Genomic DNA, 25,929 nt, shown 5'->3' on the forward strand with positions numbered 1-25,929 from the left:
ATTTAGTATGAAAAAGTATTATTTTGTTGTAGTTAGAAAAAATATATTAAATTTAAAAGGCCCGGGCTGAGAGATTTGCAGTGATGCAGGCGCTATTTCAAATTCTTGCACAGGGCGGTCCTTGCAGTAGCCTTCTCCGTACTCTGTGATGTTTTGTTGTTTGACGGAGCCTGTAATTTGTATTCGTGATAGTGTAGTGGTTTCTGATACCGGATTAATTGGTAACTTTCCATGATTCTTCTACCATCATTCTTCAATCTTTTTCGCTAATTATCACTCTCAATTCCCATAGCCTAAATAATGCTTCGTCTGCATGGAAAGTTTCCACGCGTAATGTGACGGTCCACGTGCAAGTTCGTACCACGATCACTGACCCTCCATAGACTGTCTGTCGGGCATTTTGCCATAGTCAACAACCATTCAACCCTTATTGTCTTGGTAATCTCTTTATGCTTGCGTTTTTTAAGCTTGCAGCTTTCTGTTTCCTCGTAAGGCTCGTTTTCCTCATTCTATTGAACATCCACTTTCATGCACCTGCCAGTTAACGATCAGCACTGTGATCGAGGTTATTACATCATTCCTACTAAATTGAATGCGTTAGTTTTTCAAATTGTTCCTTGGATATTTCATTTCTCTGCAAGATTTAAAACTTATGGCTCATCAAAAGTAAAGTGCACCAGTGTTGGCCATATCCGTCAACAATGTTTGCCTGAGTCAACAGGTAGAGACGATAGGTGCATAGCATAGACACTACCAAGCTTCGATCTTCTTTGAATCAAGTCTTTATAGCATTGATTGAGATTTTTTCCACAAGTGATGCCATTTCATCTTGGTTAATTTAATGTGATGATTTTTACCGTGTACACAATGTGCAAAGGAGATGAAATCAGTGTACTAAGTGAGAAGCACTGCCTCCGATTCTCATTGTCTCATCAGATGCTTTAGACAGAAGGATGCTCTCTGATTCTCTTATCTAGTTATCTGGCTTAGATAAACGCACTTTCTGATGGAGGAAATTTGAAGCTCATTCAGAGATTGCTGCCCCTGCACTTCTGAATTTGCCGGTTCATACAAGTCTGGGGGTGGTTGACTGAATTTACTACACTTTGTGCTGAATTTAATATTTTGAATGAGAGATAATGGGACAAGCTGAAGCAGAAGGCAATTTGCCGTTCTCTCTCAACAAAAGATAATTAGGACCGGATCTTAATTTGAAACAGTTGCATAAAGTGTTAAGAAGACATTTTGAAGTGACTGTCAAATTTGTCGTCAGTTCATCCTTTTGAAAATCATTTTATAGTATAGCCCCTCAAGAATGTGCACTGAGTATTCTCTTGCTTTTCAGGTGGGCGCAGTTTTTGTAGAACACAATGGAGTGAACGCTTTTAATTATTATCTACCCAAACTGAAGTCTGTGGATTACAACTTCCCACGGTATGAATAATCTACCTTCCTTTATCACTAAGTTTACAGTAACATATGTCTACAAGCAGCAAACAAGTTGTGAAACAGCATTATCACCAATAATAGAAGATCACAGAAGTATGAGAGTCAAATCAAAAGTTAATCTTTACCTAAACTGATTTCTTTTGAAAATATCCTAATTGCGTGCTGAAATATGAGACAGCCTTATTTAGGTACAAAGTCTCAGGAAACTGGGAAATTCAGGAATTTTTGTACGAAATCTTAGAAATTTAGAAAAATCAAGCGCTTAAATTTGTTATCCTAAAGCTTCAAAGCTAGTCTGGCAATATTAGTAATTTTATGACCAATTAGCGAAAAAAAACTTGGATTTTTTGGAATGGAGAGCTAATGGCCATCCTGTTGGTGCTATCACAACTGTCTTAGGTTTTTCAGTTGCCGACATATCGTACAAAATCCCAAAATACGCTAAGTTTTTTCATTGAAATAACACAGTGTTGATTTTTGTACAATTTATTCTTTAAAATTTTCTGAAAGTGTTCGATACTGAAAAACTTACAGAAATTACAAGTTAGCTCTTGTAGAATTGGAATTTTATTTTGATTGAATACAAGTTATTAACAGCTACTATATTCGATTGCAAAAATCTGCCTGTATTGGAGCCCTATCATAGTATTACAGAAAGATTTTTGTCTTTTTCAATGTAAGTTGGTTATTCAGATATTTTTAGGCACCGGAAATAGGCTTGAATAATTGAAACCTAATCTCATCTTGATGGATATTATTGGTACTAGTTGTAGGATCAGGACCGGAGGTGTCAATCATGAACGAGGAAATCCTAGCAGTGGCCCAGCAGCTAATCTATGCTGTCGAGCTTTCGGTGAATCCTCTAGCCGACCAGCAGGCCCGCGCCAAAGCTTATCATGACTGCGAAGTGTTTAAGGAGGAGTCGCCGGTCTGTTTCCATTGCGGCCTGTACCTCGCTCAACGGCAAGATCTGTCCCCAACAGTGCGCCATTTCGGACTTCAACTGATTGAGCACTGCATCAAGTACAAGTGGTATGACATGCAACAAAAGGAGAAACTCTTCTTGAAGGTATAATTGCTTGTTTAAATAAAGTAATATCATTAATCTTTCATATTTCAGTGAGACATCAAAATTTCTTTCTTAGGTCCCTGGTGGTGAAGCTCTCCAAGCTATATAATGAGAAGTTTGAAGACCTTGATTTTTTTTCCGTTTATCTCTCAGGAACTTTAAGTTTTTAGTTTCATGTTTAGCCGTTATAATTTATTCTTGTTTGTCGTCAGTAATTGTAGCTTTTTTTTACTAAGCCTCTTTGGAACCTCTATTTTTTAAAGATTGCTCTTTTCTTTGTTGAACATTTTCTCCATGGATAATGTAAATGAGTATATCAAACAATCAATCTGAGACTGAACTAAATCTGGTCCCAGGGGTGCAGAATATTCTAAGCTTCCACATTTTCCACAATTATCGTTCAAAAGTTCAGGTGAAAACAAAAAACTTGTAAGTGAGGGATAATAATGATTCATGCCCAGTTATTGTTCTTAATTCATGTTGGAAGTAATCTTGGAGTAGTCATCATTTAGTCCTTTCTTAGTATTCTACTCAGCTCGCAAAAATTCTGTCATCAATGGATTCCATTCTTTCCTTCATTTACGGATTAATATTTTTCCAGAAAGGTAGAACATAAATCTGAATCTGTCTTCTTTCTTATTCCAGGAGAACATAATGGAACTGCTGGGTGCAGGAATGGAGCCATTGCCTGCACAAAACAGCACCTTACTCCAAAATGCACTATCTCGTGTCATTGTCGAAATGATCAAACGTGAATGGCCGCAGCAGTGGCCAACCCTCCTTCAGGAACTGCATGGTGCTTGTAACAGAGGCTGTCCTCAGACTGAGATTGTTTTGCTCATTTTCTTGCGTTTAGTAGAGGATGTTGCTCAATTGCAGGTATTTTTTCAGTTAGAACTCAAAACGCCCAGTAACAATAGTCGGATGATAAAAAATAAAAAATCAGTGCGATTGTCATGAGAAATGGAAATCGCTTTTGTTGGTAAAACTCATATTTTTCTGTCGTTCCAAGATTGTCATCTTAATTCTCCGACTATCTGAAAGTCAGGTTCTTTGGGAACATTTTTAGTTCTTATGATGTATTTTAAAGAGGAAAGGCCGAGGAACATCAATAAAGCACAATCTTTAAATCTTTTGAGGAATGTCTGAGCTGTACCAATAAATTTTATTGCATTACTGAAATTTGTAACAGATGAAACCAAGAATAAATCATTGATTATTTTAGGCACGACAGGTTACATGTGTTAGGTTAGGTGTGTGGTATGTTAACTTCGTCTTGGATGGAATCACCAAAATTTGACCTTTTTATTAAAGACCCCAAGTATCTTGTAGGTGAATTTGGCTTAAATTTAATCACATAAGGGCTGGATCGTAAGAAATTTAATGTTCAAGCCCTGCTGTAAATTGATAACTGGTCGTTAAAATGTGAGATGTTGGCCTTGTGCAGGTAGAATGTATTTGCCATTTCCACTTGTTAGTTAAATTGTAATGTAGAATCAGGAGGGATTTCTCACGCTGTAGCAAGTTTAACAAGCTTTTCATCCTCTTTTCAGAACCTGGAGTCTGCTCAAAGACGTAAAGATATCTATCAAGCCTTGACTACTTACATGGCTGATATTTTCACTTTCTTCATGGACCTGATCAGTAAACATCACTCCCTGGCAACTGCCTCGCAAGGTCACCCAGTAGGCCAGCAACACATCAGGATTGTGCAGGTAAGAGGCTTTTCATCATCTACACATTTGAATCAGCTATTACAGAAAGGGCACAATCGACATTTTTTTCGAAATTGAGTTTTTTGCGGTTTTCGCATTAGTGTAAGTAGACACATCCTGTAGTGCAGACTGGGCACTATATTCGCATTTTTTATGTGTTTTTGACAGGGGTTAAGTTCCTCACGTAGAGCAGAAAGGGCACTGTTGCAGCAATATAGTGCCGTTTCTGCAGTACATGCCCACTGGGTGCGCGCGCCTCGGCAGCGGCAACTCGTCGTTTGTTTAGTTTTGATACGATTGAGAGGCTAGTTTTGCGTTTCGAAACCACAGTGATCACGCTACACGCTTCACTCACGCTGGAAATGAAAGGAGTGAGAATTGAACCTTGCGTGTAGGAAGTGAGAGGAGCCCTTAACAGGTTGGATGAGGAAGTAGGTAGAAGATTACTACGCTATTGAACTTCAAAGGATACTTTTTTTTTTTTTTAAAAAAAAAAATTTCTTGACTTGAAATAAGCCAGAAATATTTTTAAAATTTACATAGCTGTGGGCAAACCACATGGTGAAAGTTTGAAATCGCATACCATCAATTGTGACATTGCCAATTTTATTTCGTCTTCTTTTTTTGTTTTTAAGTATTCTCTTTTGAAATTTTGTGTGAATTTTCTTCACACCATCAAGATTGTTTTCTGAAAATTTCATGGGAAAATCTCTATTAGTTCTCTTTAAAAAAATAGTATAAAAAGAGAGCAGAAATTTTGAAACGTTGCAATAGAGATATACAATTTCCAACTTTCGCTATAGACATGCATCATTGCCATACATTTGAGATGAAAAACAAGGGCTAAAATAATTTTCTGGCTTCATTCTATCACTCTTTATGGCTCCTTCCCCCATGTATTACAGAAAGGGCACTAATGCTCTTCCTTCAAGTGTCATTATTTACAACCCAGAAAGAGTATCATGTAAAAATTTTTTATGGAAATTGTCAGTCTACTTAGGGAACAAAAGAAAACCTCGAAAATTTTTTTTCCAAAAGCGTATAGTTTACTCAAATCAGTTTTTTGCATTTTCTGAACAGTTAACATTTCTGCAATAGTGCCCTTTCTGCAATATGTGATTCATTTGTTCATGATAACAGTGGGGGGGGGGGGGGGGGAGGAAGAACAGGCAGTCACTGTGCAACAATTAAGAATCTCTAATAATGTTCTGTGTGTTCCTGTGAAATTGATCGATCTTGCTTTGCAACTGTGTGTAATCTTTTTTAGAATCAATGAAGAAATGCTCCAAAAATTTCAGTAGAAGGTATTGGTAACTTTTCCTTTAATTATAGAATACGAGCAGAGACTTACAATGTCACAATCTCAGAAATGCATTTTTTTACTTAAGCCATCAAAATGGGGATACATCATTAGTTAGAGAACCACTATAACATCCATGGCAACAAATTAGTAGAGATGTGTCTCCCATGAAAGCTACAAATGAATAATATACAGCATTTTCATAAAATAGCAGACATATGTAGCCAAGACATTTTGTTTGTCAGTGCACACGGTCGGTTTATACAAATCCTTCAAAAGTAAGTAGGATAATGGAAAAGAGAGGGGAAAAAAAACAGGATGGTAAAAATTTATGCCAAAAATATTGCTTTGAAGTAGGAACATTAATCAATTTAAAATTGTTTAGTGCCATTATGAAATTCCTCTTAAAATACCAAGTTTTGACACTACCAGGGAGCGTCTCATACAGAATCTTGCCATGACTTATGGAGGGGTAGCTTTTCATCACACTAGGCGAAATTACTTTTTTCTTAAACATCCGCTTATTTCATTCTGTTCAACTCCTTTTTATCCTTATTACAGTTCTATTTACTATGTTCTCTTGTTCTAGTTGATCTTAGAAACTCTGTGTGGATTTGTGGACTGGGTCTCCATAACACATGTAATCTCCAATGATGGGAGGTTGCTTCAAACTTTGTGCTTGCTTCTGATCGATCCAAACTTTCAAAATCAAGCTGCTGAGTGCTTATTGGAGGTAAGATTCTTCTCAATTCCCCCTTCTGGATATGAACATAAGAAGTTTATTTCATCGGTGTCCACGCATTGGTCGTAAAGCAGACTCATGAATTAATACCTACCGTAATGTGTATTATAGAACTGCATTAATGCCCCAATAATTAAATGATTTTTGGCAAAGACCGCGCTGGATAGTGGATACCTCAAAAAAAGGTTGTGGAAATGTCATTCCAAGCTTTGTTTGTTACCAAAGAGCACAGGCTTGATCAATTTTGTATCGTATTTGTAAAACAAAGTCATTCAATTTAGAAATAACACTAAAAACCACCTATATTTTCAATTCTTGATTTGAGCAAGTCAAGTAACTGATATCTCCAACAATCAGGACATTGCTGAATATCACTATTGGTGATGATGAACAAATCAATACCATAGTTTATTGATATTGACAAAGATGCAGAAACCACAGAACTCTCTACCAAATTCATCAACCCTCCTCCATTTTTAACCAAGACTCCCTATTGCTTTCTTCCAAAGACTTATAAAAGAAAAAAGTATTACCCAAAGAATTGGATTTTTTCCACCATTATAACGCTACCTTTCAATACCGACAGGGTTTGTCCATTTTGTCCTGTTTTCACAGGAACTTCTCTGATTTGCTCTATTCTTCCAGCAGTTTGCTGAGGCCGTTTGAGAGATTGGAGTACCCCTGTATATCGATACTACTCCAGAATAATGATAAAGTAAATCGGCAAAGAGTAGGCTGTTAAATATTTTTTGAACGCCCTTGAGAAATTGCTCTCCGGAACTGGACGAAATTCCTTGGATCTAAACAAAGGATGGAGGAAGGAAATTCCTCATTCTTTTGTTGGTCCTAAGAATTCTACAGCCCCTTGCTTTTAAGCCAATATTTTATTGCTGAGTGTTTAATTTTGGTTTTTTTACCCCATGCTGTCAGATTGTATCTCGGAAAGGCAAACTAGAAGAGCGCAAGCCGTTAATGATCCTTTTCAGCCACGATGCATTGACTTACATCAATGAAGCAGTGAAGACTTGTCAATCAATGCCGATCAGTGAAAAATCTTACCTGTTCATCAAAAATTTAACAAAGGTATCTTTAATTTCTATTTAAATTAATCCTTAATCAACCTTAAACAAATTCAAATCAGCCCTGATTAAACAATTTTCAACACAATAATAAGACAATTTATTTTAAACACGGAGTAACCAGTGCTTTATAAAGGACGAAAGTCTAATCTTTCCCAAGTCCTTTTTTCCCCTCATTTTCGACTTTTCTGTTTTCAGTGTCCCTCCTTTTTTCTTTTGAGAAAGTAGCTGTAGTTCTTTCCTCGGAACACAAACTATAGATGCCTAGAAAGTATTACGAGAGCTTACAACTTGTGTGAAGTTTTCTTTTCTCCCTGAAAAATTTTCCTCCTAGACTTCTGGCTCCTTTCAAAAGTACTGACTTCAAGAAGCTCTATGGCTACAATGCAAGCTAATTCAAGAAATCATCCAAAGAATTTTAGAGGAAGTCAGCGTATTTTTAAAAAAAATTGGTGGTTCTGTTTAATGGTAAAGGAAAGTCAGGGAATCAGAAAATTTTAGATTCAAGAAAAAGCAAAAGTTAAAGAAAGTCAGGGAATTTAAAGATGAAAACATTATGAAAATCCTGCTGAACACAAATAAATATGTAACATATCCTTAATTTATCCAATGATGATGCGAATGCATCATCAAGAATTGAATTATGTATTTTTCATCCTTGTCTTGATTTCTCCAGGTCTTGCATGGGATGAGTACTCAGCTGTGCAGTATCTGGGGTAAAGAGGATGGCTGCAACGGGCATAAAAATTCTCCGAATTCCCACCCGATCTCCCGACCGGACGCCTTTGGAGTTTACATGCAAGCAGTCGTTGCGTTTAGTAAACACCCATCACTCACGATCGTTCATCTCATCAATCCCATCTGGAACTCATTTCTGAAACATGACAGTATCTCCAAGGATCCTGTCTTCCTTACTTTCCTTCCTGAATGGGTGGATGCATCAGCCTCCAAACTAATCAAGGTCAGTTGACTGCAGCTCTGTAATATTTGTTGTTAGCTAAAATCTCAACTAAGGGTGTGAGAGGAAAAGTTGGTATTATTTGAATCAAAGCCCTATAACTCATTTTGGGATGTTGCAGGTCTCCTGTTTCATATATTTTTTGAGGATAGCTCATAGTCCATTGTGCAAAAAATTCAAGAGATTTCCTTTGCCTTTCTAAAAATATTCTCTACAAATATTGCACATAAAAGTCTGAGTTGAAATTGAGATCCACAGATATTTTGGCACAAAACATACTGGAAAAAATATCTATCCAATCTAAAGACATGTCAAAATTCCGCTAAAATCTTTCCAAAGGAAAACTTTTTGAAGCACTATTTTACAATTTTGAGATTCATCTAAGCTACATTTTAAGAAAGTCTTGCCTTCTGAGTGAGCAAAATGATGAAATTTACTGAACTCAATTTATATCTGGGAATTTCAATCCAAATGTTTGACATTAACAGCTCTTTGAGAATATTTTATTCGATAATTTATTGTAGTTTATCTCTTAGTTCAGCCTAAAAGTTCTTATCATTTATGGAAAAAATCAAATGTAATAAAATAAATATTCACCTTTTTGTGAGTAGAATATACTGTGTATTTTTACCTGATTAGGTTATTCAAGAAACAGTGATAAAAGAGCCTCGCTTGTTAGTATGGTTGCTTCAATTGTCAACTAAAGTTACGCAACATTTTTGAAAATGGTATATTGATGGTGAAACTAGATAAACGTGAAATCTGGTTTGCTCTATTGTGGGTTTCCATATTGTATTTTTTTTTAAAGACGTTTGATCATTTTTACCTCACAAAATTTTGTTTTCTTTTTCTTTGCCCTTTTGGTTAGAATGCTCCCTAAAAACTGTCAAGCTTTTTTTTTTTTTTCATTTCTTTAATTTTGAGATCAATAAAATTTGGAAGGAAAAACTTATCTGGTACCTGTAATGTATTTATTTTCATTTTTTGTTTACCTCCCACACGTTAATTTAAATAGAATTGGTGAAAATTTGAACATTGCTTGATAGGGTACTGCGTTCGTTTTTATTGTTGACTTTTCTCTGATGTCCAGTTCATTTTCCTCTACTGTTTTCAGATGGTGTATCCTGCTGTGAGACTGGAAAATGTTGGCCATGAGTCCCTTCTTTATGCTGTCTTGGATTACGACAGTGAAGAAGAGTTTAACAGTTTCTTTTTCCGATCCAGGACTGACTTTCTAGAAACTTTTCGTCAAGCTACTCTTGTTGCCCCTCTAATAACATACGGCTATGCAGAAAAGTGGCTTTTCAACAAGATACAAAATGCAGTCAATCTTCCGAAAGAACCTCTTACCTTGCAATCTCCAGAATATCTGGAATGGGAAGCTGTCTCCATGGTATGTCAGATAATATAAAAAGGTTTTTTTTTAAACTTTTGTTATTACTTAACTTATGCAATAAACCACCTGGCAGGGTAAGAATGGAGGCACTAAAAAAAGTTCCCTCAAGAAATTTTTTGCAGAGCATATTATTTGGTACATGTTACATGAATATACTGGAAATGTTCTAAATGAAGGTATAAGTGAAAAATAAGTGCGTAGGATTTACATTAGAATTGGTGAATTTTAACTTCACCGAAAAATCAAATTTCATTTATTTCTAATTAACTCAAATTTTGTCGGTCACAGTCGACTAAAAGTTGCAAAACCTAACCTCTAAATTCATTTTTAAGTTGGGAAAATCGTATTTTAAACTCAAGCTGTACACAAGCTGAGCTTTTTTTCAAGCAGGGTGGAGCCATTCTTAGTTTCTCATTGGCGCGAACCATTAATCAGCAATAGAATATTAAAGTAAACATCCTTGTCTCAACTTGCAGCTGCTGAGAAGAGGACAAGAAAGAAATTAGAATTGAAAATGTGCATTTGAGTTTCAAGTTAATAATCTTAAATTTCTTCTTTTCTGTATTTCAGTTGTTAGATAGTGTGCTGAGTAAGATCGTCATGTGTTCGGAAAGACCACCTGTATCAAATGGAATCCTTCTGTTAGACCAGTGCCTGGCGCTTACACCGTCAGATCCATTGATTTTGTCCTGTCTCCTCTCCTGTATCTCAGCTCTGTTTGTTTTTCTCAGCATGTCTCCTGTGGAAACAACGAAAGTAAGTTTCATCTTTAGTCTGGCATTTCTAGATCACTCCTAAATGAAATAATTTAACAGGAAGAATCATTGATCCGTCAATTTTCGCAAATTAAATGCCTCTATTTGTTTACGTGGCCAATTTATCGAGACTCTAATGAGGCATAAATTTCGTTGAACAATTCATACTTTACACAAATTATGTAAAGAACATTTATTGACGACAAAAGTACTTGATTACGTATCCTGATTGTGGTGTTACATAAATTTTCCGTCTTCTGTATGCTTTCAAGAGGGCATCACTGGTCAATTTTTACAAAATTTTATGCTGTAATGATGCTCACAATCAGTCCTCCCTCAAACCGTTAACATGTGACAGTATGTTTGCAACATCACAATCTGAAATACATGTGTTCATAATTTCTATATCAAAATATAACTGTTTCATTAGACTTATCTTATGTTTCATGATGGAATAAACCGCCTTTGAAAGAGGTTATTTTGGGGTCTTGCTTCATCCATCAATGAATGAGAGTCTGAAAAACTTAAGTGTATTTCAAAATATTTTTTTGTTTCCGGTTTCATGTTCCTTCTTTGGTTTTTGCAGGTCTATCTACCCCGCACATTAGATAAAATTTTCGAAACACTCATCTATCCTTTGCCAGCAGAAAGCGATAAAGAAACCAGGCAGAAAGCTGTTAACCTCCGCCGCCACGCTGCCTCCCTTTTAGTCAAAATAAGTCAAAAGTACCCTCTTCTACTCCTCCCACTCTTCGATGTAATCAGTGTCACCATTACAAATCTTCGTTATAAGACTGCTCAACTCTTAAATTTAGAATTCACTTGCTTAATGGTAAGTAATCATATTTCAATACTTTTTACAAAATAGCCTGCTAATAAATAACTGAAATAGTAAAAAAACAAAATTCCGAATTCTTGCAGTTTTGTCAATGAGTCTCATGGGAGATTTTTCAAGCACAACGAAGGGAACCCCACCCATATTGCTCAGCTCCTGAGACACCGCATACCCTCAGAGAGAAATTTTGCAGCATTAAGTAACTTTCATCATAATTTGAAGACAGCAAGCTCGTCTAAACTTTTATCTTCTTATAGCTTAAAACAAATTTGCTTAAAAATTTGCTATAAATCATAAAAATCATATGTTCTCTGATTGTGAACTTGAGGAGTCTCGACAAAACCAGCTGTTTTTGATAGCAGCAGCAATATCAGACTTATCAGTGTCATTTGCCAGCAGATTTACTGAACCCTGCTAGTTCTTTTCCCTCATTTCCCCCTGCACAAGAGAATGCATCTGGTCTGCGTTGTTTCAGTATTTATAAGAACATTTTATTTTTTCATAAATGAACCATCCTATAAATCTTTCTGAAAAATTTAGTACCTTTTCTTGGAAATGCATATAAATATCACAGGAGGTTTCAGGCAAACCTAGGTGATAGTTTTTCTTGGAAAAAAATAAAATGCCGCCAAGAAATACTGAAGCAGCACAATCAAAATATGTTCCTTTGTATGAAAGGATGATGTTTGAAAATTAATCACCCCTCCCTTTAAAATTTATTGAATAATCCCTGCAGTTTTCTTCAAATGTTTTTTTTTTTCTATATTTTTCCAGGAAGCAAGCTTACTTATAAGTAACCACTTCTGTGATTATGAGCGACAGACCAAAATAGTCGAAGAGCTCATTACTCCATTTGTTGCGCCATGGTTGACCATCTGTAAGACAAGTCTGACCAATCCGATGGAGTTCATGAACTACATTGGTCTCAACATGCCCCCTTACGAAGACCACAAGGCAGATCCTAATTTCAGTAGACGATCTCAGGCACGTATTTTTCAATATTTTTTAGAAGAAATCACATTGCATTCATCATGTAGAACCCTTGAAAGTGAAAATTAATAATTAAAGGGTGTAACAGGTGAATTAGCTCGGTGATATCCTTTTAATTTCAAGGAAAGGATGTTAAAAGATGAGAACTTATTTAGAAACTAACAACTTCAATGAACTTTAAAACTGAGTTTTAGATGAAGAATGAGCCGTAATGTTCTTTTTTTTTGTTGTTGTTTGATTTTTATATCAAGTACGCTCAAAGATGAATTTTTACTTACTGATACTATTATCTAAATTCTTTCACAAGTTCAGGGGCTTCATGATTTTGTCAGGCTCATTTGTATTTGTGTAGAACAACTCAAAGCTTGCAGCTTCATGAAGTTTGCGTTCGGGTAAACTGGTGTGCACCAGTAAGGGAGTCCAACTCTACCTTAGCAGTCAAGCCCAGTCGTTCGTATTTCAACTCAGTCTTCTTTTTGACAAATTTGCGACAGCCATCACCTTAAATTAAAACCTCAAGATAGAGTAAAGAGTTCTGATATTATTATATATCGGTCTTTTAATTGACAAATCCAAGGAAATCAATCAGGACCAATCCAAAAGAAGTAAAGCCTAACCATGCCTAATCATGTTTATCAATACCAAAGCTGCACTAGTTTAAGACTGTCCCTAACCTGTGACTGTAATTAGACTAATAATTGAAATTTATAGTCAGTTTAAATGATGACAAGCTGAGTTGATATGGGATTTTGGGGAAAGTTCAGTTTTTTGGCTGAGTAATAGTTAGCGGTATGTGAATTGGTTTCTCTTATTCTAGTGTTTTCATCGCAGAACTTGCAAAGAATTAGATTTTTTCCTCTTTGGCAATGGAATCCCCAAAAATTTTGAACAAAGGTAGCAAAAAACTTTGTTAAAGGATGGACTTTCTATTTTTCAGGCAATCAGAAGCCTAAATGTTTTTAAAGTCCTTAAAAGTTTTTTTTTGTTTTTTTTTTTTTGTTATCTTTATTAGTGCTCAAACATTTTTTTGCAGTCCTTGAAAACAATATAATTTTTGACGTTACCAATTTGAACTTTTTTAAAAATCTCTTTAGATCCTTTGATTTTAGTGATGAAAATTATCATCAAGCCTGTCAAAGCATAATAAAAGGAATCATTTGATTCTTGGAACTTTTGAGCGATTCTCTTGTCAAGTCTCTTTCACTGACTATTTACTGATTTCCCCCTAATGTATTTCTATTTATTTTTTCTACAGATTTGGAATATTATTGAAGTCTTACTTGCCATAACCAGGCGGTGTGTCTGGCCGGATGATCCTGACAAAGCATTGAAAGGTGGATTCCTTGTCGGTCTGACTGAATCGGGAAATCCGATCTATCGCAATCCAGCAGCTTCACACGTTTTGCCTCTACTTCCTGGTGTCTTCAATCTCCTTCATGTCCTCCACTCTTTGTGGACGCCTCAAGCTGTTAGCTTGATACCAGAAGTGCGTATCTTGAAACCCATGTAGTAAAAGTAATTTGTGTTACAAATCTTGTTGTCGATTTATTCTGGTAAAAGGGTTGAGGAATCCATCCTCCTTAAATCAATCACACAGATTCAACTGGAATCAACGGGACTTTGTACTCAGACATTGACTAATGGAGGGTTGCCAGTCAAGGAAAACCGGGAAATGTTGGAGAAAATGAAGAAAGTGTCAGGGAAAAATTGTGAAGTCACCTTTATTTGCTCTCTCAACTGCGTTCGATGTTTCAATCAACTTTTGCCCGAAAATAATTTCTGATCACGTCTTTTTAACCATTTGGCACAACCTCAGTGGTCAGGAAATTTTGCTAAAGTGCCATAGAAATTAATTCTCTAAATTCTGTGGCAACCCTGCTCTCTGTCACACTTTATCTTTTGGATGAAAAACCACCCAATGTCATTTGTTGGGAACTTAGGTGATTTTTCTTCTCTACATGAAGAAAATTCTCTAAGCCATAATATTGGTTCAGAGATTTTGAAGCTCTGCAACTGAAGTACGCATTTTTGTAGTTTCACCCTTGACGAGCAAGATTTTCATTTCTGTAAACTAATAGTTACTATCTCAAAAGTTGGTAGTTGTACCTTAAAATAGCAATCCTACGTATTTATTTAGCCCTATTTTTGCATGCAAAGTTTGATGGAATACTAATGCTCTTGTTAGCGCTAGGTTACCCTTTCATCATGGCCGTAATTTCAACAACTTTTTTAACTTAAGAGTTGATTTTAGAGATAACCAGCGGCTCATTGTATTTCTTTCAAAATTTTACACCCTCGAAAAGATGGTTGAATTGAAAATTCCTGCAGCCCGATTGTAACTCCATAAAAAGCTATCTTCCGAGATGTCTCAGAATAGATGTCAGCATTTTACCAAACTCTCAGAGATTCTCAAGAATATTTTTGCAAGATAGTTGCAATTGCATTTTGCCTTTAGTTGCATTGAAAAATTTCCCCAGAATAATCCTCCTGCAGTTATTTTATTTCATGTTTTGGTAATTGTTCTAGGGTTATCGTGGAGCGACTGATATGCTGGAGAGTGACAAAAACTATTTACTTGGACTGACCACCTCCAGTGAAATAGCTCGAATGAACAGTAGCCCGTGTTTTCAGATGCAAAACTTCCTTGCTACAACCTACGACCTTTCTTGTCATATTTTAAGTTGTGCTTGCCAAAATTTTGGCTATAGCTTTTATCAAATCCAAGACTTATCAGCAACCATTATCAATGTTATGTTATCTAATTTAGAGGTAAGTAAATACTTTTAACTGGGGTCCTAACTGTGATGGATTCTATTTTGATAGAGGAAGAATCTTATCTCTATGATAATATATTATTTTAGCTGCCATGACTTATTTTAATTATCTTGACCTTCAATAGGTTCGCAGTATAATAAGCGGTCTCACCAAAATTGGGTTTTTTAGAGAACTTGCTAACCAATTTTCCAAATCTCAAACTTGTTTTAATGCTGAGAGTATACATGTAGCTGGTAAATAATCAAATCAGGTATTTTATCAAATGCTTCAGCAGATAGTCAATTCTTGAATGTTTTGAGTGTTTTTACAAAGAGCTCTCGAATTTTCTGTGTTTTAAAAATAGGAATTAATCAAACTACGTTCTATCAGTGCATTTCTCTTTTCAAAATGCTCCTGAAATACTTTTAACCGTCAAAACTGTAGAAACTGGATTTTAAAGAATGTTGTATCATTTGAAACAAACGTTCTTTTCTAGGCTAAAAATCATTACCGCCATTATACAATGATACTTTGTGAAAATAATTCTTGTCTATGAGGACAAATAATTATTCTGTCTCAAAATGCCTGATTCTATTATGTACCTAGAACATACACAAAATGCCTCTTTTCACCATGTTTTAATAATGATTATGCCCAGGAAATGTGTCTTTTCATCACTTTGATGTGTATTTTTCAGTTTAGAGGACACAAAGTAGTGGAACCTACCTTTCCGATAACCCCTATATAATTCTTTAATCTTTAAATTCATTTTTTGATGCATAAAAAATGCCGATGGCATTCATTTTGTTGTTTTGTATCTAATCAAATCTTAGCTGAAAAATAATTTTTAAGAGTGACCTAAAGTTTGACACAATTTTAAATGCTACTTTCTAACAGTATTATGCAACTGCCCAATTTTCACCAAAACCTGATTTTTGTCAAATTTTACTGGAAAACAGCCTTCTGGCTGTAGATAATTGAACGCGTTTATGCTAAAAGAACTGTTGCAGGTAAAACCTGTACACTTAGCTCCTTTTACTATGAATGCGTCCCATTGATTCTAAACTGTTCTCTTGTCTGTGAGCTGAAACTTTTCCTTTTAACTGTAATATTGTTAACCTTTTGCAGAATGTTCCTGATTACCGCCTACGGATTATCATACGAGCTTTCTTGAAGTCTTTAATCATATCTTGTCCCAGTATGTACTATGAGTCTGTTCTCATGCCTGTCTTATCGCACTTCACTCCATTCAGTAAGTTAAATGTATAATTTTTTCTAGAACTTGCCATGAATTTTCGTAATTTTATAATTTTCAATGCTGAAAATATTCGTCCAAAATTTGTCAGGTTCTTTCTAGGAACAAAACAGCAGGACCTTGTACGCTAAATGCAAGGGGTCGGCGCACTGTTAAATATCGTTATTATCTGTTGTGATGTTTTCTATGACCTCCTGAGTACAACAAGCTTTAAAAACGGAATGGGCCACTAGACACGATTCGAACGAGAAATAAGCATCATTTTTTTTCTCTTTTGAATTTTATGCAGAATAAAATTCGTAAAATGGGGAGTTTTTGGTGATCAATTTCTTCACGAGATATTAGCAAGTATTTGTAACACAGATCAAATAGAAGTTAGGTCATACAAATGATATCATTTGCTTTTTTTTAGAAATGAATGCCTTGACTTTTAGATATGTGATTTGTATTCCTTAAGCAATTTTGAAGAGAAAACAAGTTGCTTAGTGCCTTAATTCATACCCTGTCCAAAGGCCTATTTTCTTTGTGTCAATTTTGCATAAAGGGAGTCAAGCGTAGAAGAGTGAGTCGTTCTGCTCTTCTGTATATCACTATGTTGTTGCATATTGCACGGTTGTAAAATTTTATCGGCACTATACACAAATTACTACATAAACTTAAAACTTTTTGGGAAAACCGATTAATATCACTTACTTACTTATTTTCTATGTACGATGGCCATTTCGGGCGGGCAGGCCGCCCATCTTCAGGTGACTGCCTTATTGTTGAAAAGGCGCCGGCGCGGCTATCACGCCGGATTTTCGAACTTTTCAACAATAAGGCAGTCACCTGAAGATGGGCGGCCTGCCCGCCCGAAATGGCCATCGTGCATAGAAAATAAGTAAGTGATATTAATCGGTTTTCCCAAAAAGTTTTAAGTTTATGCAGTAATCTTCTGTATATGTTTTCTTTCGGAGTTATGAAACTGCTGGTGCATTAAATCTGCTGACAAGCCTTTGTTTAGAAGTTGACAAGATATTCCCCTGCACCTTGGTATTTATTATTCGAGAATTTCGCTTAATTTTCTTTTTCATTTCGTTTGAACCCAAGAATACGAGGGCATCTGGCTTATCTACCCAGTTGTCAAGGAAAAGAAAGCTCCCCTGGATAACCAGTTCGGTGTTGCAACATTTCTAATAGATAATGCCTGTGAAAAGGTTCAAAAATTCACTGTTTAGCCCTGTTTTTCTTAAAGTTGGCAAATTGTATATTTGACATGTATAGCTTGTCCTGTTCAGGAGTTTGTACACACATCGTTATCAAATATTAACAAAATTTGGCCGACAATAAATCCGAGGTCCATAGGAATTCCCTGGTCTCCTGTTCAGGGCCCTTACAATTTACAAGTTCCGCTTGCAGAAATTTTATTTTCTATTTTGAAGTCTTTTACTACCTCAGGAAGTTTAAGGAAAAGAGTGAATTTTTAAAACCCAGAATTTTGAGCATCAATCTCTTGTTGGGAGGAGAATAGCTCAGCGCAGATAACTTGTTGAATAATTCCTCTGAAACTCATGTTTTTCTCGTCCTTTTTCAAATCCTAAATAATTTTTTCTTCTGTGATTCGGAACTATTCGTATTCAAAGGAGGATTGATGAGTGTGAATGTATGTGGTACTGATTGATCCTGCAGACAGCCAGTATTTATCTCTCCTTTTTTCTTTTCTTCCAGTGTGCGAACGACTTAGCCTCAAATGGGAACTGCTGCGGCAGATGCGAGAATCAGGGAAGATTGATGATAACGATGAAAATACTCAGGTATATATTATTAATTTTTTCCCCTTTCTTCCAATCAAATCTATTGCTGAAAAAATGCATCCTTTTCGTCCAGATTTTAAAGTCAACTTTTTGGATATTTGTTACTGTCCTTAAAAAACCATAACGATGAAAAAGTGGGATATTATAAATCACCATTATCTTCAGAAAACTTTAACGCCAAATTTCGATCCAACTTGAAAAAAAGTCGCGCCTCCGAACAATTTGTTTAATGTTTTCCACTAATTTGCGAAATTTTGCACTAATGTTCCTCTCCCTATGGTTGTTTAAAATTTATCTGGTTTATCTTACCATTAATGGTTGTATCCTTTTTCTGATTTACCGAGTTACCACATTTCTGTTGGGATTTCCAGGAACTATTGGAAGATATGTTGAACCGGCAGCTTACCCGAGAATATCTAGATGTAGTAAAAATCATTCTTTATGGTGGAAGTGGCACAGAAAAAGGATCATTAGATGATGCCATGGACGGAAATGACTCAAGTCAAACACCGCCTCAGCCGACAAGCTCTCTTCATCCGGAAGTTATCAGCGAACTTGGGATCAAAGTCATGAGGAACAGTCGCACATGTCAGGGAATTGCTCAGTTCATGCTGAGGTTTGTTCTTTCTTTTCGTTTTTCTTGCAAGCATTAAAGAAAATGAGCTAAGAACGCTTTTCCTCCTTCAGTAATAGTTGAGAAATCACTCGGAGAAAGTTCTTACCCACCTGACAACCGCCTAAAACAACAGTACAAAACTGCTGAGAACATTGCTGCAACATCAATTTTGACAGTAATGTCGTGACAACGTTTTCGCAAATGGACGTATTTCTACCAAACAGACCTATGTGCAAGTGAGAAATATGGGGTGTGCTCGTTAGTTCTCTTTGCGTAAGAGTGAATGAGAATAATAAAGCGCCAGTGACGTCAGCGGCAACGAACAAGCGCCGTCACAACGGGGAGATCGTTGGAGGGAGTCCTTAACTCATGGGCCCTGTCCACAACGCTCTAGTCCTATCCTCGCGGCTCATGACTGCCGCATTCAGTTGGCACATAGGTCTGTTTGATAGAATGTAAAATCCCGCTTTTCCAATTCTACAAAAGGAATCACGCCCACTTTTACATTGCTTCTTATGCAGTTTCGACGAGCACACCCCATATTTCTCACCTCCACATAGGTCTGTTTGGTAGAAATACGTCCAAATATGTTTCGCTGGGCGGGGGAAGAGAAAACTGAGTCCAGAGATCAAAGCTTTTGAAAATGTAAAATGGTTGGGTCTTAAATTAAAGGTTATCCAGATTTCTTGAAACCTGAGGATTTCAAGACAAATTATTAAGCTCCTCACAAATTTCAAAGATCAATGTGTGATTCCTCCGTAAATGAAATTCTAGAAAGAAGAAATTTATGCCCTTTTTTAAAGTTCACCGTCCTTTTTACATCTGAAACTTGGATTCAGATTTTTTGACCCAAAAAGGACGAAAACTATTCTGTTGAAAAATTTGTCTTGGTGCATTATGGTTTGTTTTCCATGGTTAGGGGTATTTAATTGGAATGTAAGATTTTTAGCTTTTGGAATGCTTGTCGTTTCTGAAACAGAGCAAGTTGGTTACTCCCAAATGAAAAAATTAAACACTGAGAAGTGGTCCGAAACTGTATGTAACAAGATGGAGAAATGGTGCTGGGTCCACACCATTTCGCGGGGAAACAGAGTTCTACAAATTTATTTTTGACTCTAATTTCAATTTTTGGTATTTCTTGGCTTTGTTTCTCCGCGAAATGGTGTGGACCCAGCACCATTTCTCCACCTTGTTACTCCCATATGATGTCCCAATTTTATCAATTTTTGTAGTCATCTTTTTACTTGCTTGCTGCCGTCATGAGTAGAAGAAGTATTGTCAACTTATTTTTGCACGTTGTATTCTGTCAGTATCTCTCCTTCCTTTAGAAATCTAACTTTTCCATTTTAGGCAATTTTTTCCCTTATCTCAGGCTGCGATGGCTTCTGAAACTTTTTTATACTAGCAGTTTTATCATTTATTTGTGTTTTTGCACAGGTGTCTCACCTGGTGTGACAGCACTAACAGTCTGAAAGTGTGCAGTCTCATGTACGGCATGGTGCGGCAGTTACACAACGACAAACACATTACACCGCCGTTTGCAGCCTGTATCATGGAAACCATCTTTCACGCACTTGAATTGCACGGGCAACACGATGCCAACCTCGGCTCGCTCCAACTTCTAGGCACTCAGCTCTATGAGCTCCTCAGACCAAAACATCCGGAAATTTTAGAGGTGAGTCTGGCATCACTCTTTCTATGCTGTTTTGAGTTGGAAGTATTATTGTGCTTGGCTAATCAATTACACAGGATATTTAATCTTATTGTATTTATTTATCACAAAATTTAAAACAATTTTCTCAGCAAAAATATTAAGTGTAAAATACATACAGGGTGTCTCAGATCAACCGTACCAAGCATTTTTCTCGGTTGGTTTAGGTCGTACGGAGTCGGGGACCTCAGGGTTGAATAGGGAATCGACCTCAAGGAATCCGAATTTCATGGTCCCAAAACCCCTTCAGTGTCCCTTGGGGGATACAGAGGGGGCCATGATCCCAAAAGTTGGGGTTCTCGATAGAATTGTGATTCAGTTGCATTAAAATTTAAAAGTATGGAAAATTTCACAAGAAATTGACCCCTAAAAATCCAAAATCGGACCGTCTTTACGCCCAAAAATGATCCCTTAAAGAGAGGAACAGCGGCCACCTCTGTAAATCTCCATTGGTTAAAAATTGACATAGATTCACCAGAAACAGATGGTTTCCCAGGTAATCGACCCCAAGGAATCCAACTTTCATGGTCCTGAATATCTCTGCTTCTACTCGTTAGAATGGGCTATTTTTTTGGCTTTGTGCTAATGATGAACTTTATGTCAATCTGTCAAAGTTTCATCAAAATCTACCGGGAGCCACTGAGTCCCCTGTTTTGTGCCGGGTTCTTCCTGGTTTTACTTTCTATATTTTTGACACTCTTCAAATTTAAACTATTTGTACAAAAGCCTATTAGTGGCCCTTTTATTTATTGAAAAAGAAAAAGGGAAGTTGAAAAATATTCTGGTCGAAAATAACATATTTGTAGTGCTATTTTACTTGGCACACAATAGTATTTTTCTTCGTGTACTTGCACATGACACACTGTGAGAAAACCCTACCTACATTAAATAGTGCAGTATATACCTGCAAAATGAAAGATGCGTGTATTAAATTAGTCAGTACAAAGGTAAAAATTTAAAATACAACAAATGGGAGCCCCTATTTACTTCTTCTATCATTGGTCTATCTTCCAGGTTTTGAAATCCATACCAAATGTCCATCTTGTCGACATTCAAAAGTTTGATGAAAGGATGCTTAAAGAAACGAGCAAAGGAAGCAAAGTGGACAAATCTAAGAGAGAAATGTTCAAGAAAATAACTCAGTCGGTAAGTTGATTTTGTGTTTTTATGTTTTAAAACTCAAAATCATCCGCTTGTTGCAGTTGTATTTTTCAATGATAAGATTAAAAGAAAATGTATGCTTAAATTGTCCTATTCCATCTCAGATTTCAGTCAATATTAAATAAGTTAGGCTATGGAAACGCTCAAAACTTCCTCAGTTGCCCAACTCTGACTTTCAGCAAGCAAAGTTTCAGTTGTTTAGTGCTTATGATAGATGGGAAGTAAACTATTAAATGAACTGAATTTTTTAGTTTTATTCCTCAATCCAAGATAATTTTTTATGATCCCCCTAAAGATGAAGACAGTATCGATTTGTCAGCCTTAAACGCATCAAGAAAATTTCTCAGCAACTGTAAGAACAGGGCCGAATTTGACAGCCGCCGGAAATTTTCACACATGTATTTTTTGCTGAGACCATGGCAAGGGATGCAGAAAGTTCTTGTCCCTCCCATTCTCCAAATTGGTCCTTCCAATTTTAGAACTCCTTTTCCTCAGAAATTTCGAATTGACCTTTTTATGGTTCTATGCACATGAGCTGTTGCAATTTTGCGAAAGAACCTAAGATTTTTACAATCGTTTTGCAAAAAAAAAAAAAATCTGAAAAAAAACAGCGATTTTGCCAGCCTTCTGACTTGTAAAACCCATTCTTAGAGCCTTTCTATTTTTGCACGACACGTCCGGTTGCACTGTCAAAAATTTTCTGCATCCCTGACTGTGGTACTGGACTAATTTTTTACTGAAAGCCTATGTCAATTTATCCTAACTCTGGTCCATGCAGGCAGTTTCAACATCGTTATCAATGATTCATTTTTCATCACCACCCTCCTTCTGATGACTTTTGTTTTTTCAATTCTTTGCAGTTAGTTGGATGCAATTTAGGCCAAAAATTCCGGCGCAAAGCTGCGATCCGGGAACTACCAAGAATATCTGTGCCTCCGCGGAACAGTGTGCCATCATTATTGGACTCTAGCGTTAATGGTTCTGATCTGAACTTAATGCAGCTTTTCCATAAACCATAGCATAAGCTGGCACAGTTAAAAATTAGTTTTTTTATTTTAATTGCGACTGCTGTTCACACAGCATCGAACTATGTAAATCTGTACAATTATCCTCCTTTAAGCATTTAACGAGTTCCAACGATGTAAGTTGCAAGGGGAGTCTATTTCTTGGTGCAGTGTTTCAAACCTGTCTCTAAGAGTTGCTGTAAGTCAAAATCCAAGCCTCATTGGTTTTTGTTTAATTTTTTTTTAATCACTCTTTATATATTTTTTTTAGCATCTTAATTAGTGAATTTTTTTTATAAATCAGTTTTTCTCTCATTTTTTAAATTTTCTGTTTTTAATTTTGCATTTCTGTGTTTCAATTAAGCAACTACTCTGAATGAATAGATTTTTCCTTTAATTGATGACCTGGTCTGCCCGAATGTTTCCACAAAGGTTCTATATGGTGCAGAGCACCATTTTAATTTCCAGAAACAATTGTGCATCCACCAACAAAAAAACACACACAAAAAAAAAAAACCGTACATTTTCAATTACGGATTCAAGATACTAGTGATTCTCTGAAATGTCATTGGTATCAAATGTGTCATTAGTGTCAAAAGTAGCTCCCAAAAATAAATCTAAAAAATTAAAGGATTGAACCATTCAAAGGCTTCAAAAACTGTATGTTGAAGTATCATTGCAGAGCTTTTTCACTAGCCAATCCAAATCTGGTTTTTGTTTGACTAATGTAAATCAGTTCTCTTCAATGCCATTCGATTTATTACTTATTATTAAATTGTTTGTGCAAGTATAGAAAATACATTTCCGTTTGTTTTTCTGCTATTTAAGTGGAATTACCTATTTCTTCGTATCCATCACTGTGTTGGGTGCCCCAGTAAACGCCATTATTTTATCAAGTAGAAAATTGTTCTCCGCATGAATTAGTTTATTTATAATTTTAAGCCATTAAGACTCTCAGAGTCAGAACTGTACCGTGTTTAGAGGAAACTCTGTCACTGTGATCGCCGAATTTCTTAAATTTTGCATATTTCATGAGCAACTGTTCTTGTAAGTGAGTTCCGAAAACTCTGAGTTCGATGGTTAATCACTCGCTATTGCAGTTGCAAGCAGGAAAGAAGGTGGAAAATTGACTGTGAAGTCAAATGCTCTTCTCTAACCTTTAATCATTACTTTTTCTTGTTACCTCTTTCCTCAACCTACCTATACACAAATTTTGATGTTTTACTGTCTGCTATGCCTTAAATTTGTTTATACTTTACTCTGCATCTTCCCATCTTATAAGCTCTGCTGAGCTTCTGTGGTTAATGAGTCGAATGTTGACGTTATGGAATTTTGCATTGCAAATCAGAGGCTCTAAATAAGCAGGAAATAATAAGTTCTGACATTTTTACGTCCAATATTCGCGGTGATTTTGCGCTTCCTAAAACCTGTTAAATGGTTGAACATTTTTATAAACTGTCAGGTTCACACATAAAGGATAGGTTTTCCGCGTTAATTTTGCAAATCAAGCCTTTAATTAATCTCTCAGCCTTTCTTTGAATTTTTTATCACTATCAAATTCTCAGTGGTTGGAGCCACTCTAACGTGTCATTATCTACACAGCTATTGACTCCCCTTGGCGAAGCCAGTTCCTTCCTCTCTTTGAATTTTTATAATTGTGATTCAAATTGTATTTAAACCTTTCTTTTTTTCATAATTTTTTACAAACATGTTTATTTCTTAGGTTTTCACGTACTAGTACTTTGTTTTTGCGAATGACTCTAAAGCTGGAAACCATTAAACTCGGTGATACGCCTGCTGGTTCCAGGTTTTTGGAGATTCGCCATATCTTCTCATGTAAATTAACGTAAAGTAGAATAAATTGCTTTGAGCTATTTTGTAATCTGTGACCAACCAGGGGAATAGGTACCTAAGTGAAAGGATGCAAATTATATACATAGAAGAGAAAATTTTATCAATGTACATTGATCAATCTTACTTTTAATTCTGTTAAGATAGTACCATCCGGTATTCCTAAAGATGAGTTGTGAGTGGTTTATTGTATTTTTGTGCCAGTTGAAGGCGTTGTGGTGACAAAGCTCAGCAAGCTAGAAGTATCAAAATTTGACCATTTTGAGCCTGTAAAATGGCAAATTTCAACCTCAAATAAATTTTTCTTCTTTTTTCCCTAAACCATCTCTTGAAAATCTACAAGCTGTCATGTCTCCTGTTCTTATGGCAAGAATTGACCATATCAGCCATTTTTCACACACATAGGAGCTCCTCAAGCGAGAAGGTTGTGGATCATATCAAACATATTACTGAGAAGTCTTGCGTTTCCTTCAATAATGCTCAAGTTCTGCACAGGATCTGGTGTGTATTTTTCACGGTTGATAGTTGATCAACTCGTTTTAAAAAAATAGCTGAACATTTTTTAGCTGTTTTTTATTAAGCTTTCTGGGCCTCCTCATAACCAAAAAATACATGTCTCTACAAGTCAAATTTCAACTCTTGAATCTGATTAACTTGAGAAGCTCCTTGTGTCAGAAGTCACAGAAGATAAAGAATATAGAAAAGTGTTACGTTTTGTGGATTTACAGGTAAATGGAGAGGAGTTGGGATGTTACGCAAGGAAAGGTACTGTTCAGGCGTTGAAGTCAATATTGAGATGTTAGTATCATTGCCTAGAAATAAGTTTAAAAAACGATTTGTTGCGAATATCGCCAAAGATCATTCATCAAATTTCAAGTAACGATGGTTTGAAGTCGAAACGAATTGATACTTTTCCTCTGTACCGTGAAGGACTTCCTTCTTGATTTTGATTAAGCTTTGAGTCACAAAAAGTTTTCTTGGCACATGGAACAGTAAGTCTTGGAGGATCTATCTTAAGGTCATCAATTATTTTGTGCTACAAGCACCTAGATATTATTTCAGGGACAAAATCCCACTTTTAAAGTAGCTTTATTTTCACTCATTATATAGGTTTTTCCATCTTTATCCTAATTTCAAGTTAATTTGCCACTCTAAACGCTCAAAAAAATCCCCCCCAAATAGTAAAAAATCTTGCTTTAATCCTCAACGAGATTTTTAAAGTTGAATCAACCAGATGTTAAGTCTTTATCAATGTACAATTTTAGACTATTTTTGTCAAATTCTAAATTAATTGCCATCTACAAGGTTGTGATGGATCTAGTGAGGTACTTGTATCAGTATCACATCCTCGTCTTAGCTTATTTATGAGAGATGTAGAGAAAGCTTAAAAAAGTAGATTTTATGTTTAATTTTTCATGCGCTGAATTCTGAACTATGTCTCAACTAGTTTGTCTCTCCTATCGATATATCAAAACTTCCGTCTTAGTCATTTTATC

The 25,929-nt window shown here is 36.0% G+C and overlaps 1 protein-coding gene across 8 annotated transcripts; it reads left to right on the forward strand.

The window, feature by feature from the left end:
- The first annotated feature begins 87 nt into the window (after positions 1–87).
- Ranbp21 (exportin-5-like protein Ranbp21) lies at positions 88–25,531 on the forward strand. Of its 8 annotated transcripts, none has more exons than XM_019053814.2 (20): positions 88–221; positions 1,346–1,434; positions 2,217–2,518; positions 3,164–3,397; positions 4,072–4,233; positions 6,123–6,266; positions 7,206–7,358; positions 8,031–8,315; positions 9,427–9,705; positions 10,279–10,464; positions 11,050–11,295; positions 12,073–12,282; positions 13,544–13,774; positions 14,815–15,057; positions 16,171–16,294; positions 18,005–18,090; positions 18,462–18,706; positions 20,144–20,381; positions 21,432–21,563; positions 22,439–25,531. In XM_019053814.2, the coding sequence occupies exons 3-20, from the start codon at positions 2,246–2,248 to the stop codon at positions 22,595–22,597; spliced, it is 3,630 nt and encodes a 1,209-aa protein (XP_018909359.2). In that variant the 5' UTR covers positions 88–221; positions 1,346–1,434; positions 2,217–2,245; the 3' UTR covers positions 22,598–25,531. The 8 variants fall into 8 exon arrangements, with proteins under 8 accessions (XP_018909359.2, XP_018909363.2, XP_018909364.2 ...); XM_019053818.2 differs by having other exon boundaries at positions 2,223–2,518; XM_019053819.2 differs by lacking the exon at positions 88–221 and adding an exon at positions 230–488 and having other exon boundaries at positions 2,223–2,518.
- Positions 25,532–25,929: the final 398 nt, after the last annotated feature.

The sequence above is a fragment of the Bemisia tabaci genome, chromosome 6 (genome assembly GCF_918797505.1).
Source record: "Bemisia tabaci chromosome 6, PGI_BMITA_v3".
NCBI lineage: Eukaryota > Metazoa > Arthropoda > Insecta > Hemiptera > Aleyrodidae > Bemisia > Bemisia tabaci.